Consider the following 16,680-nt stretch of genomic DNA (forward strand, 5'->3'; position numbering starts at 1 on the left):
ACCCAGTGGAAAAAAAAGCTTTCTGCAAGTGGATTTGTCAAGACAAAAACTTGTTTTCTGTAGTAACAACAGGAACCGGAGACACAATCCATCAGCCCAGAACTCGGCCTAAATTTTCAACTTTGTTTTACTGAGCGTCAGCCCCAGAAGTATTATCTGTTCCTCTGTGAAACACAGACTAGACTTTTAAATGGGTGCAACATCACAAAACAGGAGCTATCTAAAACACCTGTCCCTATAAAGTATTTGTGCAAAATATTATGAAGCCAAACTAAAAAGGAATAAAATCGAGAAATTAATAGCTCCTTAAGTGGGGTTTTTATATCAATGTTATAGAATTGTTTGGAAAAAAACATGTATCAAAGATCATATAACAGTTATGTCTTCTTTGGTGTAGAACTCTAACCCAGGAGGATCCTGGAGACAACCAGGTCACCCTCGAAGAGATCACACAAATGGTGAGAAAAGACCACAAAAAAAGCCTTTTCAGAATAAAACCCTTCTTTTTCTATACTTTAGTTGTGGTAATGCTTTTTTCTGCTTGTTGTTGTGGTCAGGCCATGGAGGACTCTAAGACTGAACCATTCGAGAGCCATTCAGCCTTGGAGATAGCTGAGCAACTCACACTGCTGGATCACCTGGTCTTCAAGGCCATCCCATATGAGTAAGTACACAGACATACAGTGCACACACATACAGTGCACACGCATACAGTCACACACTCAGGTGTGTATACAAGAACACAAACAAAGGTAAACAGATAAAAATTGTAGAGGTTAGAGTGGGAGGATAGAGAGAAGGACACACGTGAAATGTTGAAATATCTTTTCGCGTGATGTGTTTGTTCATTCTGTGTAAACATTTTGTTTTGTACAGGGAGTTCTTCGGTCAGGGCTGGATGAAGAACGACAAGAATGAGAGAACTCCATACATAATGACAACTACCAAGCATTTTAATGATGTAAGTATTAATCTAAAGATATTTAGATAGATATCTTAGGGCAAGATACGGAACATTTGTAGATATTATCAATGTGTATTTGTTTCTTTTCTTGCTAGATCAGTAACAAGATTGCCACAGAGATCCTGCAATGGGATGATGTCAACATGCGGGTGGCCGTGATTGAGAAATGGGTGGCAGTGGCCGACATCGGCCGCTGCCTCCACAACTACAATGCTGTGCTGGAGATCACATCGTCTCTCAATCGCAGCTCCATCTTTCGCCTCAAGAAGACCTGGCTCAAAGTTTCCAAGCAGGTATTAGAAATTTTTCATATGACCTTTCATAATTGGTGTGCCTCTGGAGGGTGAGCAGGTCATCTATTAATTGGAAGGTTGGTGGTACGATCCCTGGCTGCTTATTTATTCATTTATTTATTCATAATTTGATTATTGGTCGGCGTACCAAATATCCTTGGGCAAGATATTAACCCCAAGTTGCTCTCCCATGCATCCATCAGAGTATGAATGTGTATGACTGTTAGATAAAAAGTACTTACACAGAAAAAGGTAAGAAAAAAGCTGTGATTACCTCCATAGAATAAATATTTTAACTGACATTTTCTCTTGTTATATTTCCAATTGTCATGCTTATAGTACATTGAAGTACACAGGCACACAAATTCTGTTGGTTAAATAATATGCATGTTAGCGAGTATAAATGATAGTCGTCAGCTAGAACGTCACAAGTCTGCTGCTTCCTGGTTCCAGTGTTGTGAGGGGGGAAAATTGTGCCCTGGGAATAACAATTATTGGTTGGAGAAGGAGAGTAAGGCACGAGTATAGGGCATGGCAATTTATTTATTCATTTATTTATCATAATTTGATTATTGGTGGGGGGTTTTTTATGTGGGGCAAGTTGTAAATGTTTTAAACTAGTGGTATCTTCTAGAGTCCTGAGTGTAAAAGCAGAATGGTTCAGTCCAATTAGTGGAATATTCTGTGAGGTTATTTAAATCTGTCTGTTCCATTCGGTCAAAAAGGCTGTAGGATGGTGATGTGGAAGGTGTTTTGAATGACAGTTTGCATACTCCTGAAAGGTCATCTTGACTCTTTGGTTCTTGCGTTGGATGTCTTCCTCCATGGTCGCTCGACCAAGCTGACACAAGCCATTTACCATAAATAAAATAAAACGTCCTAATTAGTCAGAGATGCATAGAGCGATACTTAACATGTACACAGTTCATGAATGCAATCAGCATTTCTAGCAGCTTCAGTATGTTGCCTTGATGAAACAAGGACTTTTTTTTAAGTTGAACAAAATGAATGAAAGTCAGGATGCTCTAAGAGAGTCTACTAATGGTAATTTCAAACAATCCTGTCATTGTCTTCTCCAGTTAATAAAGATTCCGATTAAATTTCGAGTTTGTGACAGTAACATTTTTCCCCTGATCTATGTTCTAGACAAAGACTGTGATTGACAAGTTACAGAAGCTGGTGTCATCAGAAGGCAGATTCAAAAACCTGAGAGAAGCTCTGAAGAAGTAAGTAAACCAACTTTTTACTTTTTTAAAAACGTTTTGTGTTAACTGGCTCTCTGACCTGCCTGGTGTCTTCAGCTGTGACCCCCCATGTGTCCCCTACCTGGGAATGTACCTGACTGACTTGGCCTTCATTGAGGAGGGAACACCCAACTACACTGAAGACAACCTTGTCAACTTCTCCAAGATGAGAATGGTACAGAACATCTAACTTTAACCTTGTGCTGTTGTGTAAGGTGTTTTTCACATGCGTGTGATTCATCTATTTATTCTTCATGGTTGGACACGTTTGACTTTTATGTCATTTTCTGTCATTTTCTGCAGATATCTCACATTATCAGAGAGATACGACAATTTCAGCAAACAGCTTACAAGATTGATTATCAACCAAAGGTGAAGTTACTGTTCATTTTCATTGTTTTGCAGCTTTCTATTTCTTGTCTGGATTTGTCAAGTATTGCTCTATGAGGCGTGCTCAAAACGTTCTAGGAACTGGCTGTTGCCAGACCATTTTCTTCGTACAATGCTTCTGTGCCTTTAGCTCTGCTGCTGTTTTTAGATCGTTTCCTGGAAGTCCTGTTTCAGTCTAACTCAAATTTTGTGTGGAGAACCATCACTGGTGATGAGACCTTTTTTTTTTTATTCACATGGTTTTGCAGTGTGAAGTCATGCCCTAAGGTGAGACTGTCAACTGAGAGTATTGCTGTAACTTCAGGAGGAGTCTGAGGGAGAACGCTGAGTGGAAACAAGTTGTGCAACAAGTTTTTTATTACTTCTTGACTGATATGGAAATCAAGTTGAAGGATCACTATTTTCTCAAGATCCAGCTAGTTTTAGAGAAACACGAGTGCAAGAAAGACAAACTGGACTTTCAGGCAATGATCTATGAGCAGCTTTGCTGAAATTCTGCAACTTTCGGATTAGCCGAAGTTTATTCATAGTCAGAAAGTTTTCCTTTGGTCTTATTTAATTTTTTTTGCCTTTTAATTAATGTGTCAAGTTGAAAAAAACTTATCAAAACTAGAAACTTTCTTCCTTTCAACGAGCTGATGTTCCAGCCAATGTTCTGTGTAATCATTACTACACCAATTCAGACAAAGCCTCATGACTGCATGTTTTTCCAAACTGTTCAAACAGCAGTCATCTTCTTGCTCTGTGGGCAGCTGTGCGTACCATCTACTATCATGATGAGTCCGATCTGATTTGGCCATCTTACACGTGCCTTTCAACTGAAAATAAGATAAAACGATGAAAATTAGTGAAACCTGTACACTTGCAGACACATTTTAGTGAATCCTAAGAATGCAACATTTATAATAGAAAGTGACTATAGCCTGGATTTGTGCCACAGTAACCAGCGTACTTTCTGACCAGTGCAGCTATTGTTTTAAAAGAACTCGCTCTCACACAACATTTCCTGCTTTAAATGTGTAAAGAAAAATGTGTAAAGAAAAGGAAACCTTGGATAAACTGTGAATAACCCGCCCTCTCTGTGTCTTCCTTATTATTTTTTTTTTTTTTAGGTGACAAAGTACTTGCTCGACCGCAGTAATGTGCTGGATGAGGAGAGCCTGTATGAAGCATCCCTGAGAATCGAGCCCAAAACTTCATCATGAAGATGATCTCTCTCACTCTGCTTTCATATTGAGTGTACATAAACAATATATCAAAATGTATATTTACTATTATTTGTATTAGACAGAGTAGGCAGTGCCCTTTTAGTATATACTCCCCACGGACTCGTGTATATTCGTTATTAGAGACTGAGTGTAAGTCCAGAGAGGTTTATTTCTATAGTTACAGAGTATTTATATGTTATTTATTGTCTTAAATATCATGTTAACATTAAGTTATTTTTTAAATTCGTTTAGCCATATCCTAAAGGGAACGTGCACCACCAAATGGTTCTCATTCGCAAGAAACGTTGACATTTACCACATAAAGATTAACTCCCCCAAATCAAGAGAGAACCGAACACAACTGGAGTTATTTTTAAACAAGTTTCCATATAAATCTGTGTGATTCTTGAGGATTTTATTGTTTGATTTGAACTGAACAAGGCTGATAACAATATTTGCAATGATCACGAGGGACTTGCTGAATGTAAATATATTAAAATGCTACTGCAACAAAATTCAGGCAAGTAATAATATCAAAAATAGGATTTGATCTTATGAAAATCTTAATGATTAAAACCATCAGACTATCAAATCTGGATAACATTTTTCCTCTTTCAGTCCATCTTGTCCCACCTTAGAGAGGGAGGAAAAGTGAGACCGCTGCAGCGGCTGAAGCTGAATCATGTGCTCTGATGTTTTTATGTAGCCGCAGAGTAACAAGAGATTTGAAAGTGCTGGAGTCAACCTGACACCTGCCGATTGGCTGATAAGCTTGTTTGTTTCTTTGTTTGGAGAGATGGGTTTTTATGCTTTGCTTACTATCACATAATTCCCCTGGTGGGCAACATGATGTATATACAGTATAAGCACCAGGCAATGTATGTAGCAGATGTAACCAAGATTGAGCCACTTCAGGAAGTTAAATTCCCAGCTTTTACACTCAGACAGTGATAGCATAGTTGTTATGGTTAATCCTCTTTGGCCAGTGCATTATGGTTTTGCCTTAATCATGAAATGGATTATATTCCACAAAAGTATGTAAACTATTTTGTTCTACGATTTGCCGATAAAGCAGAAATATTTACTGTGTACAGTACTGTGTACAGGCAGTCTGATGCATTTCCTAACGTGCAATGTGTTAAAAAAAAAAACATATCCCTCGAAATGTGTTATCCTTATGATCGTTCAACTCTGTAATAACTTTTCTGTGTATGATACTTTAAAACAAATGTTGAAAACAACTTATAAGTGTAACACATTCTGTATCCTGTCTATTCCAATGTGTTAGCAGGAACTATACAGTAGTAATATTGTGCTTCTTCTTGAAATATTTATATGTATTTTTTACAGGCTTTGTATAGAAAAACATCTAAAGCTTAAGTGGCAGGCATGTACCACTTTGACGTGTTCAAATGGAATCTATACCTAGAACCGTATGTGTACTGTATTTAAACCCCACCCTTGCACATGAATCTTTACTCTCTAACAGGCACATCAAATGTTTGCAGTGAGCAATACCCAGTGATATGAGAATTATCTTTCAGTCTATTTCAAAAGCTTGAGTAGTATTTCCAGTTTTGTATAAAAGTGTATTCTTTCCTGATTACCTCTTGTTAATAAATCTATTCTTTCTCAGGGGGAGAAGTGTCTCACAGGCTGCACTGTTTGTTTTAACACTATGTTCTGAACTGGGTGCACTGGACCATAACCTTTACGACTGTTGCTTTGCTGGGGGAAATTCAAAGGGGGGTTTCAGTAGTAGGGGCTCTTAAGCAGTCATAAAAATAAGTCAAGTCATGTGATGCCCTTAAAGCTTGCTGTAATCTGCTGTGGAGAGTATGGCTCTGACTGTTGTGTGGTTTATTACTGCCATTTTTAGCTTCGTCCATTTATCACCTTTAATTTCAGTCAAAGGTAAGTGTTTGCCAGGTTCTCAGCAGTTTATTGTTGTTTATTTTAAAACTTGACATTTCTTTCAGCAGCAGCAGTTGCTAGAATTGAAATTCAGTTGCTTGAAATTGAAAAGGCAGAGAAAAGGGTGAAGCATTTTGTTAACAGTCCTTGGATCCTGTTAACAAAATGATCAGTAACATACTGTAAAAGCAGTCATGCAGAAACCAACGTCTCCATTTTTTGTGGGATAAGTTTAATTTTGCTACTTTTCACTGAAGAGATGAAGCTAATACTATTTTCCATTTTTCTAAAAGCTTTATGAAAGCATATTTCATATGAGCACTCTAAATGTTTTGTGCTCAATTTATGTGAAATTACAGCTGTCGAATGAAAACGACAGTTTGCTGATGTGTTCATGAGGAATGGATAACGTGCTTAAAATTTGTACTTAGGCATAGTACTTGGTAACCAGATTTTAATTCTACTTGGGTAGTTGTGCATGATTCAGATTGTAGTTTTCCTGCTGGTCCTCAGTGTAGCCCAGTAAGTAGTTGATCCTCTAAAACCTGCTGTTTTAGACAGGGGTTTTTTTTAAACAGCAGCTGGGTGGGGCCAGAGATATTTGCCTGAGATGATCATATTAGGGATTTCTGCTCTCGCTAACACAGAGATCATACAGATCCAATGATGCTAATGATTTGAATGATGTTCATGTAAGATTAGAAGAGTGTTGAGATGAGGATAAAGCCTAAGCTTTTGGCTCATAAGGGTTACTTGTACATACACCTCTGATGTTAATATTTCCAACAGCCTTTGTCTGTAAGAAATCAAGAAAAGCATAACAGGTCCATTTTATGTGTTACTTAATCCACTAAAATTTTTCTTTCCCATTAGAAGAATATGCTTTCAAGCAGTGGATTTCAGAGGTATGTGCATTTTTAAACTAATGAGATTTTGACCTTTATATTCTGATGCTTTTGGGGGTTTTTTTTGTATATAGTTAAACATAGTTAAAATTTTCTTTCCTTTGTTTCATTATGTCTGTTTTTATGTGGGGGTTTTGTGCAGCACAACAAAGTTTATGGCACTGAGGAATATCACCACAGACTCCATGTGTTCACTCAAAATAAGAGGACAGTTGATCAGCACAATGCTGGGAATCACTCCTTCACAAGTACAGTATAGTTCTGCTCCAATTTCTGCCTTAAAATACGCAATATACACTCACTGGATATTTTATTGGGTACACTTTACTAGTACCAGGTTGGATCTCCTTTGGCCTTCAGAACAACATTCGTTCTTGTTGCCATAGATTCAACAAAATGCTGCAAATGTTCCTCAAAGAATGAAGAACAAATAAATAAAAACATTTACTGCTATAGAATGTTATAAAAATTATCATCCAGTTCTCACCCTGCTCTTCATGTTTTAATCTAGTGGGTCTGAACCAATTCTCAGACATGACATTTGAGGAATTCAAGAAATTCTACCTTTTCACGCAACCTTCGGTAAATTACCTAATTTTATAACACTTCACACAACAGGTGCTTTTGTACAGAGTTTGTCTTTTATTTCCTTTAAAATCTTTTGATTTTTCGCATCTTTTAGACTTGCTCAGTCACTAAAGGCAGTCATGTCAAAAGGACAGGTCCTTATCCTGAGTTTGTAGACTGGAGGATGAAGGGCGACTTTGTGACTCCTGTGAAGAATCAGGTATCCTGATACGTTCTATAGCTCTTAAAGCCTTTATAGCCATATTCTCCTTTTGTTAAAGAAATATTGTGCAAAGTACAATATTTACAAAGTCGTACAAAGCCTGTATTTTATCATGCTTTCTTTGAGTTGCATTGAAGCACAAACCATGCTTTACTAAAAACATTATGTCTTGTGTTTAATCTCCAGAAATATTTTGCTAAACCTTAAACATGTAGCACCTTTCCGAACAAATACACAGTGTCAGATTTTTTTATGTAATGAAAGGAGAGGAAAAACATTTCGACATTTCTTTTTGCTTCAACATAAACAACTTTGCATTTAAGTTATTGCATGTAAGTTATAATATTTACCCTTTTTTGACTTTCATTTTTACAGTTATATTCTATGAGAAACATGTGATGGGACACATTTCATGACTAAAGTGATAAGTGAGAAACAAATAAAGATATATGTTTTCTACATGTGCAAATTTTTTTAAACAACATACCTCAGTCACAACCTCTGAGAGAATATATTCTGTAATATATGATATTATTAAATATTCCAAATAGAGAGTTTGATTTACAGATGGTTCCTTCTGTTTTCATTTACATTTTACAGCACCAAAAATTATCATGGTAAGCATTTAAATATTTGTGAAGTGCCTCTTTAACATAACTGCATTATCAGTTGCTTGAGTTGTGTCGTGTTTGTATCTTTAGGGTTTTTGTGGCAGCTGTTGGACCTTCTCCACCACTGGCTGTCTGGAGTCAGTGAATGCTATTGCTACTGGGAAACTAATACAATTGGTAAGAGTTTAGTATTATACACAAATATAGCTGGCAGAAGAAAAGTATCCACTGTTTCTGAGTATATATGATGAACGCTCTTTATTTATCTCTGTTTTAGTCGGAGCAGCAGCTGCTGGACTGTTCCAGAAATTTTAGCAACTATGGATGCTTTGGGTAGGAATCATGTTTGTCTGGCCTGTAACTATAACATGTGGGACATTTTATGTTATAGAAACAGCATAATAATGTAAGTATAGAATTTCAACCAATCAAAAGCTGTGTGGTTTATTGCAGTGGGCTCCCCAGTCAGGCATTCGAGTACATCAAATACAGCAAAGGTCTCATGAGAGAGGAGGATTATCCCTACAAAGCCTTTGTATTATTTTTGAGAGTAAAATCTTCATTTATTTATATTTTACATATGATAAAATATACAATAAAAAAAGTTTAATCTTTCCTGTTTTAGGAGGGAAAATGCCATTTTGAGCCTTCACTTGCAGCTGCGTTTGTCCGAGATGTTGTCAATATAACGAGTGTGAGTGTGTGAACAAATAAAATTGCACTGTGGATGAAATTGTACAATAAATGTGCCTTTGCATATGCTGGTTAACAAAATAACAGATCAATACAGTAAAATGTGTCTTTGTTGTTACTTGTTGGGGGAAATAGAGTAACTGTTTTAAATAATCTGAAGCAGTTTGTCTGAAGCATGTTTTCTGGAAGTTTAATTTGTACTATTAAAAAAAAGCAACTGCTTTATAGTAAATAGGGAACTCCTCATACATCGACCTGCTCAGGTACATGTTATAATTTGTGTATGCCCATTCACAGTATGATGAAAAGGCCATGGTCGATGCAGTGGCCCGGCTCAACCCTGTCACCTTTGGCTTTGACGTTACAGCTGATTTTAAGCACTACAAAGAAGGTGTTTACTCCAGGTGAGATCAGGACCTTGATAACTCAACAAGCGCTTATGCACATACTACTATTCAAGAAGTAGAGCTGGTCTGGGATTTTAAGAGCAGACCAGAATATACTAGCCCCACTTTGTTTCTGTTACTTATACACTAATTTAGACAGACAAACAACATATTTTTACTATTTGGATAAAATCATTTGCAAAGAAGTATAAAACAATTGTTTTTAAGCCTCTGAAAACTACAAATGGGGGACTGTGTATAAAGAAGTGTCTCTATGATGACTGTCATAGTACTAGCTTGAAAAGATTAAAATATTTTATATGTTATGCATATAAGTCAGCTACACCACATATTTTGCAAATGTAGGCTGTAATATAATATTGAAAGAGACAATCTGCCCACTCAACCTTCAAAAGACATGTGTTCTATTGATCTAGTTTTGTCTATTTAGCACCCAGTGTAAGAACACAACAGACAAAGTGAATCATGCAGTCCTGGCGGTGGGGTATGGCACTGAGAAGAACGACGTGCCGTATTGGATTGTGAAGAACTCTTGGGGCACAGCCTGGGGAAAGGATGGGTAAATATAGTCTGTGTGTATCCGAGCTTTATGACTTGTAACAGCTTGCAAGAATTGCTGATATCTCTCCTTTTTATTTCATCAGATATTTTTTGATTGAGCGTGGAAAAAACATGTGTGGACTGGCTGCCTGCTCTTCTTACCCGCTACCTTAAGCATCTGAATAAAAGGGCAACAAAGTGGAAACTCTTGAGCATGTGTGTATCGAAATGTATTTTATTCAGCCTAAAGGCCTGATGTCAACTTAGGGTTTCTAACATGTTTTCTGGAAGTTTAATTTCTAAACACCTTATTATGTTTTTTTTATTAAAACTGAGACATTAAAATTTTGAGTGCTCCATGGAAACAATACAGGCCACATATTTCAACTCAAGACCCTGCAGGCCTTTGCAAATTACATGCCAAACTAAACAAATAAAGATTACATGTTGATTTTACAGCAGCATTTATTTTTATGCACCATTGTTGATTATAGAACATTTGTTGAGAATCTTATGAGGCCCAAAATCAGGACAATTAATCATATTTTAGGTTTTTGATTATCTATTTAATCTATTTCTGTATACTTTGCAAATAAAAAAGTTAATGTAATGTGTGTTTCTCTCATATATATATAGATTTTCTGTTTTATCCACTGACAAACGTTGGCAGTTTGTTTGTTAAACGTTAACCAATTTGTGAATAAATAACCATGACTTTCCTCTCACTGCTATTCCCCTATCCTGCCATAAGATGGCGACATCATCCCAGCAGAAGCTGAGGCCAGCTTGGTTGTTGGCGGGAGGGACCTAAACCTTTCTTCTCGTGACGTAAAAATATAAACCAATCAGGTGCCAGGATTCTGTTTCACAACAGAAGGGGAGGACCAGTTACAAAACATTTGCGGCATGTGGCGCCAATTGCGCCCCCTTGTAATTATCATGACCGTAATAGTTGTCACTTGTGAGGTGCTCACGTCTCGCTTCTCTCAAACAAATACTCGTACCTGTCGTCGTAAATGAACCAAAATGGCGACTCTCCGAACAAAGCGCGAAGCTGTTGTGCTTGTGAAGGTACAGTAGTTTTGTTTTAATGTGGTTTCCTGTTTTTAAACGTATCCTCCCTGTTTTAGGCAGCGACCTCATAGCATTAGCATCAAGAAGCACAGTTTTAAGTGGAGGTGTGTTGTGAGTTCGCTAAATCTTCGGTGAGAAAGTTGAATGAGTGCCTTAATGTCTCTGACTAAAATGTTAACGAGGGACACCTTGTAGGAAATGACCCCTGAGAATCTCGAGGCGACAGTGCGACGATCATCTAGAAACGGTTTTGCACCTAAGCGCCTCCAGTACTCTCCCGAACATGAAACTCCCAAGAAAAAAAGGGTGAGAGCTCGTTCACAGTGATGGGGTCGAACAGTCATTTTAAAACTTGACGATTTGTTAATTCTGTCGTAATTTCTTGATAGAAAACAAAAGCTGTCGCTGAAAATGGTAGTCAGAATAAGCAACCAAAAGATGAGGAGGATGCTGAAAACAGTGACGTGGAGCATGCACCTGTGAGTATGGAAACTTGGCACAGTTTGAATTCGACTTTGTGACTGACAGAAAGGTGTCTGTGCAGGTTCTCAGTCATCCAGCTCATGGTAGTTTAAGGAACTTCTAATGACTTGAAATCGGCAATTTTCTTGCAGTGTGTCAGTGCTGTATCTTTGTGTAACAGGAAGGGTATGGGAGACTTTCTGCCTATGAACTGGAGCGCCTGGAGAACATCAGACAGAACCAAGCTTTTCTGTCTTCTATCAACTTATTCCAGGTATATTATTGACTAAATCTGCCCTTTATCATCTGCATTGCAAATCTTTCATGGACCTAAACCTATCACTATCAGCACCATCAACATAAAGTTTAAATTCGACCAGCAACAGTAGATATTTAGACCAGCTACAAGCCATATTTACTGGTGTGATTAACCCAGGTAGACTGAGTGAGAAATAAATCCTTATGAAAAGGACCATATCTGTGATTCTGTCATTTGTCTGGATTATCAGAGTATCAATTATTGTTTTCTTTTGTTTAAAGGCCACTGAGGAGTTCAAGCAGCTGACTCGACCAAAGCCATCACAGAGAGGTCTCACACGGTACAGTCGGAGTAATCAGGCATCGTGATACTGTGGAAAACCACAGTGGTGCAGAAATTATGAGAACAACATGGTTTTTCCCCTCCCATGTATTCTGTGGAACATCACAGTGCTCCTATAATATACTTTGTATTTGTTTTTGAGACTGAACTTTTTGAAGCTCAGGAAATAAGACTAGACTTGTCAACTCAACGTCCTTAGGTACAAGAAAAAAGTAACTTTTATGAAAGTTTTATGTTTGGAAAAACGGTTTGAATTCATCCTGACCCTGTGTCATGTTAAAATAGGAAACATATCTTTTTGGGCCTCCTGTAATGTTAAATTTCTTTGATTGCAGGGCACATGCTGCTGTAAAAGAAGTCGTGCCACCTCGCAAATCACTGCGACTCCAAAAAAAAGAAGCAGAGATCCTGGAGCTTCCTCCTGAACCGAGAGGGACACTTATTTATGAACAGGTGCCAACATATAGTCTAATAATGCATCTGTAATGTGTCAGTTCACACAGCTCCACTGCTGCATCTTAAGTGTCTTTAGCTTTTTTTTTTTCTCGTTCTTCCTCTCTGGGTATGTTACTCATTATAGTTGTTTACTTGCTTTCAAGTCTTCACCAGCAAAGAAGCCCTCTGGCCCTTTGCCCATGGATCCAGTGAATGTGGAAGAAGGAAGCAAGCTGCCTCCACAACTTCTTGAGCTCTGTTCTGAGGTAAGAGTCAGCTTTCTATGATATTTTCCCTTTTTTTTCCTATACAATATTTATTTACAATCTCACTCAGTTTAACATGTTGCCCCCCTTCTTTCCTACTTAAATGTGAATACTTTATACTGCCCATATTAGCCACAAGCATAATTTCTTATGCATATCCACTGTAGTAACTGTTCTTATTCGATTGGGAAGTCATGAAAATGCTTTTCTTTTCACAGGATGTAAAAGTAGATAAAAAGATACAGCTTGACCTAAAAGGGTAAGATTTAATATTTTTATTTGGATGTAAGATTACTGCACAGTTTACAAAAAGTGACTCTTGATGTACTGAGGGTCAGATGTTTTGGAAGAACCTGAGAAACAGATGAACAAACAAGTGCACTGATGTCTGAACACAGGTACCGTTCGTCTCTGAAGAATATGACGATAAATGAGGACAAAGTGGCCAAAGTGGTGAAGGATCGCATCTTCTCTGCAACCTTCCACCCCTGCACCAGCAGCCTGTTGCTGGCTGCGGGCGACAAGTGGGGGAAAGTGGGACTCTGGAAGTTGGTGAGTTTTCTTTGCCTTAACTATGCATTAGTTCTTGACCACTAGATGGTAGAAAGTGTCTCAACAGTAAAGCTTCATGTCAGGCTGCAAAAATTCACAAGTGTTCTCCTCAGGCTAATTGGCCTGCTTCATGTTTGAATTCAGGTTTGTTTTTTGGGTTTTTTCGCTCTGAAAATCTTTATTTATTTTAAATGAATTCCAACCACTGATTTACTGCATGTGTATGCTCTTCTAGGGTGGTGACTGGGGTGAGGATGGTGTCCTGCTCTTTGAGCCCCACACCCGTCCAGTGGGCTGCATGGCATTCTCCAAGTCTCATCCCACACAACTGCTGAGCCTCAGCTACGATGGATCCCTTCGCTGCATGGACGTAGAGAAGGCTGTTTTTGATGATGTAAGATACCTTCATTAGTTTAGTTCAATCTGGTTACGTTGTGATCCACGAATAAAAAAGGTTGTCCGTTTTCTAGGTGTATGATATTGAAGATGGCCTGAAAACGTTTGACTTCATGTCACATGACTGTTCGACACTAGTGGTCGGGAACTGGTATGGAGAGGTTGCCATTGTTGACAGGCGCACCCCAGGGTGAGATAATGACATAGTGTTAAAGTAATGAAAGTAGTACATTTTCTTTTCTTTTAAACAACTTTAATGTTGCACTCAAACATTTTTATAAGTATGTTATTTCATCTGCAGAAACTCCCATGAATCCCTCCACACACTGGACCCCAAGACATTGCGTTGTGTTAACGTCCACCCTTTACAGAAGCAGTACTTTGTGGTGGCTGAAAGCAAGTATGGGCTTTTTAAATTTTTTATAATGTTTACACATCTCTTATGTGAATCTGTCTTTAAATTTTAAGTGTATGCTTTGTTTTTTTTTTTGTTTGTTTTTTTGTGTGTGTGTGTGGGTTTTTTTTTGGCAGGGTAGTTAGTATTTATGACAGTCGAAATCTGAAGAAGACCAAAAGCCAGGCAGTGTCCCAGCTGCATGGCCACTCTTTAAGCATATCCAGTGCTTATTTCTCCCCTTGTACTGGAAACAGGGTTCTTACTTCCTGTATGGATAACAATATAAGGTGAAGCTGATGGATCACTGACATGCTGTATATGCTTAATTTTTTTCAGTTCCAACACAATGTCCTTTTTTCTTTATTTATTTTAACAGGATATATGACACATCTACACTGACTACTAAATCTCCCTTGCTGACAACCATCAGGTACATCCACTAAATTGAACTTTAAACTTTTCCTGTTCTTTTAAGTCATCTCTGTGTTAATAACTGTGTACTTTCAACATGCCTTCTCAATCTAAATTGGCAGACATGACATGCAAACAGGTCGCTGGCTGACCAAACTATCAGCTGCGTGGGACCCCAAACTGGAAGACTGCTTCGTGGTGGGGAGCATGATGAAGCCTAGGAGGGTGCAGGTGTTCCATGAAAGCGGTCAACTCCAACATTCCTTCATGGACAGTGAGAATCTCAGCACAGTCCTCTCTGTCACTGCTTTCCATCCTACAAGGAATGCCTTGCTGGGTGGAAATGCGTCGGGACGCCTTCACGTCTTTTCTGACTAAATTGAAGACCAAAAAAATGTCTGATCAGCCGGTCTTGGTTCGGTTCATCAAGGTAGCAGGGACACAGTTTGGTAACAATCTGGATTTTCAGCCTATCAACTTCTAACTAGACAAGTCTTCCAATATAGCATCTTCATTCTGTATCTCACTAGAGCTTTAAATACATTACTATTCTTATACTAAAGCAAAGTAACACACCTGAAGCAGTGAAATGAATCATATCAAATTGTGAGTCATATTCTTAGACATGTTGCAGTGAGGCAATGCAGGATCATTAGCAAAGTAGCAGAATTTTCTTCCTCACTGCTCACAAAATACACATTTATAGCTACATTAGATTTAAACAAAGGGATTATCTTGTGCTTCCTCTCATTTTACACCTTATAATATTTAGATTTGTTCCAGTTAAAACTTTCATGCCAACTGAAATTTGGAATGGAACTGGATGTGGTCTTCTACTGTTGTATCCACTTTGACTCAACATGCTGTGTTGCACTGTTTAATGTGTTGTTTTAAGTTGCTGTTGTCAGTTTAAAGCAGCTTGGCTCTTCTCAGTTTTACTGTTAATTTTTCCCCATCCAGACATTATACTGCACACTGGATGTCTGCCACATGATTGTCTCACTAAATCTTTGCATTAATCTTATTCAGTAAAGTGTAGGAAACAAATGTATTCTTTTCTCCAACCTACTGTAAGTCGATGCTTCAGTTTCATGAAGACTGAATGAGCTCAACTTCTCAAATGACATGAAGCCTTAACTCCAGGATAAGCCTGTTTTGAACCCACTCCTGTGTTTGCAATTGTGTCCTTGGTGGATGTCAGACACATTTTCCTCATATGGCTGCCTTTTTTTTTTTTTTCTTCTTCTTCTTTCACTTATTCTACCCAGTGTTTCTTAAAACTGTCAGACTTGCAAAGAAGCATGCACACAGCAGGGTGCTGCCGCTGCAAGACCTTAATTGTTTTTCTTTTCCATGGGCAGTATTCAGAGAGTAGTCATACAAGCTCAGTTTAAAGCTTGTGTGGCTGCTCTCTGGCACATGTAGACCTGCGTTCTATTAGTGCCTCCTGACTGTTTTTAGTGTCTTCAAATATCCATTTTCTCCTCTGAAACCTTTTACTCTGACAGATTTATCATGTTTGTCATGTTTATTTGGCAGGGTAACGACTAACCAACTGTTCATCTATTGTTGTTGACAGGTACACTTCCATGATCACAACCAGTTTTGACACAACTAGTGACAGAGAAACTTAATGTCATATATTGCCACAAGTTACAGTAGGTCAGTGTGTAGACTGGTTTATTTTGATATTTGGAGTTTATTTGGATTTTCTTTAACATAAGAGTCCAATTCAAAAAATTCATGGTTTATTATTTTATGTAAGGTTTATGTGATGTAAATGTCATTTCTGCACTGAGTCTCTCTGTCAGTGAAAGTGCTTTTGGAAATGCCTGTTATGTGTTAATTTCCTTTGTTTTCTCATTTGTAAAGTAAACATAATAAATAGACATTTTATTACAAAATACTGTACACATGAATGCTGTGAATCTCACCAGTAGTGACAGCATCATTATCACCTGAAGCTGGTAAAATAAGGTGTGTGTGTGCATATGTGAGAATGAGAGAGGATTGACCACACTTTACTGTTTTCAAGCAGGGATGCAATGAAAAACTCCACATGGTGCTGATCTGGGTTGCACTGTTCACTGAATTTCACACTAAATGCTTTTATTTACTGCTTCTGTG

At 38.0% G+C, this 16,680-nt stretch overlaps 2 protein-coding genes across 2 annotated transcripts in view; both read left to right on the plus strand.

The window, feature by feature from the left end:
• Positions 1-5,731, plus strand: part of LOC309704364 (ras-specific guanine nucleotide-releasing factor 1-like) — a 31,294-nt gene extending 25,563 nt beyond the window's left edge. Inside the window, exons 20-27 of the mRNA XM_082529468.1 lie at positions 398-458; positions 558-664; positions 877-961; positions 1,060-1,257; positions 2,404-2,483; positions 2,559-2,676; positions 2,805-2,873; positions 4,004-5,731. Coding sequence (XP_082385594.1) covers positions 398-458; positions 558-664; positions 877-961; positions 1,060-1,257; positions 2,404-2,483; positions 2,559-2,676; positions 2,805-2,873; positions 4,004-4,096 — 811 coding nt within the window. The 3' untranslated portion in view covers positions 4,097-5,731. The remainder of the gene's footprint in view (positions 1-397; positions 459-557; positions 665-876; positions 962-1,059; positions 1,258-2,403; positions 2,484-2,558; positions 2,677-2,804; positions 2,874-4,003) is intronic.
• A 135-nt stretch (positions 5,732-5,866) lies between these two features.
• LOC309704875 (WD repeat-containing protein 76-like) lies at positions 5,867-16,457 on the plus strand. Its single transcript, XM_082530348.1, has 27 exons — positions 5,867-6,013; positions 6,887-6,918; positions 7,061-7,166; positions 7,430-7,500; positions 7,601-7,705; positions 8,410-8,496; positions 8,597-8,652; positions 8,773-8,854; positions 8,945-9,013; positions 9,310-9,416; positions 9,850-9,978; positions 10,064-10,123; positions 11,090-11,144; positions 11,229-11,339; positions 11,423-11,512; positions 11,677-11,769; positions 12,036-12,094; positions 12,432-12,549; positions 12,696-12,797; positions 13,016-13,056; positions 13,196-13,349; positions 13,585-13,743; positions 13,820-13,935; positions 14,047-14,145; positions 14,277-14,429; positions 14,519-14,572; positions 14,676-16,457. The coding sequence occupies exons 1-27, from the start codon at positions 5,938-5,940 to the stop codon at positions 14,929-14,931; spliced, it is 2,640 nt and encodes an 879-aa protein (XP_082386474.1). The 5' UTR covers positions 5,867-5,937; the 3' UTR covers positions 14,932-16,457.
• Positions 16,458-16,680: the final 223 nt, after the last annotated feature.

This window comes from Aulonocara stuartgranti, assembly GCF_965226115.1.
Source record: "Aulonocara stuartgranti genome assembly, chromosome: 1".
NCBI classification, from domain to species: domain Eukaryota; kingdom Metazoa; phylum Chordata; class Actinopteri; order Cichliformes; family Cichlidae; genus Aulonocara; species Aulonocara stuartgranti.

What these genes read in the sequence shown, in the direction of transcription:
- LOC309704875 (XM_082530348.1), top strand. Translation starts at nt 5,938, where the DNA reads ATGGCTCTGACTGTTGTGTGGTTTATTACTGCCATTTTTAGCTTCGTC. An exon ending in AGCAACTATGGATGCTTTGG is followed by an intron (nt 8,653 to 8,772) that starts GTAGGAATCATG and finishes GGTTTATTGCAG; the next exon opens with TGGGCTCCCCAGTCAGGCAT. An exon ending in TGTATGGATAACAATATAAG is followed by an intron (nt 14,430 to 14,518) that starts GTGAAGCTGATG and finishes TTATTTTAACAG; the next exon opens with GATATATGACACATCTACAC.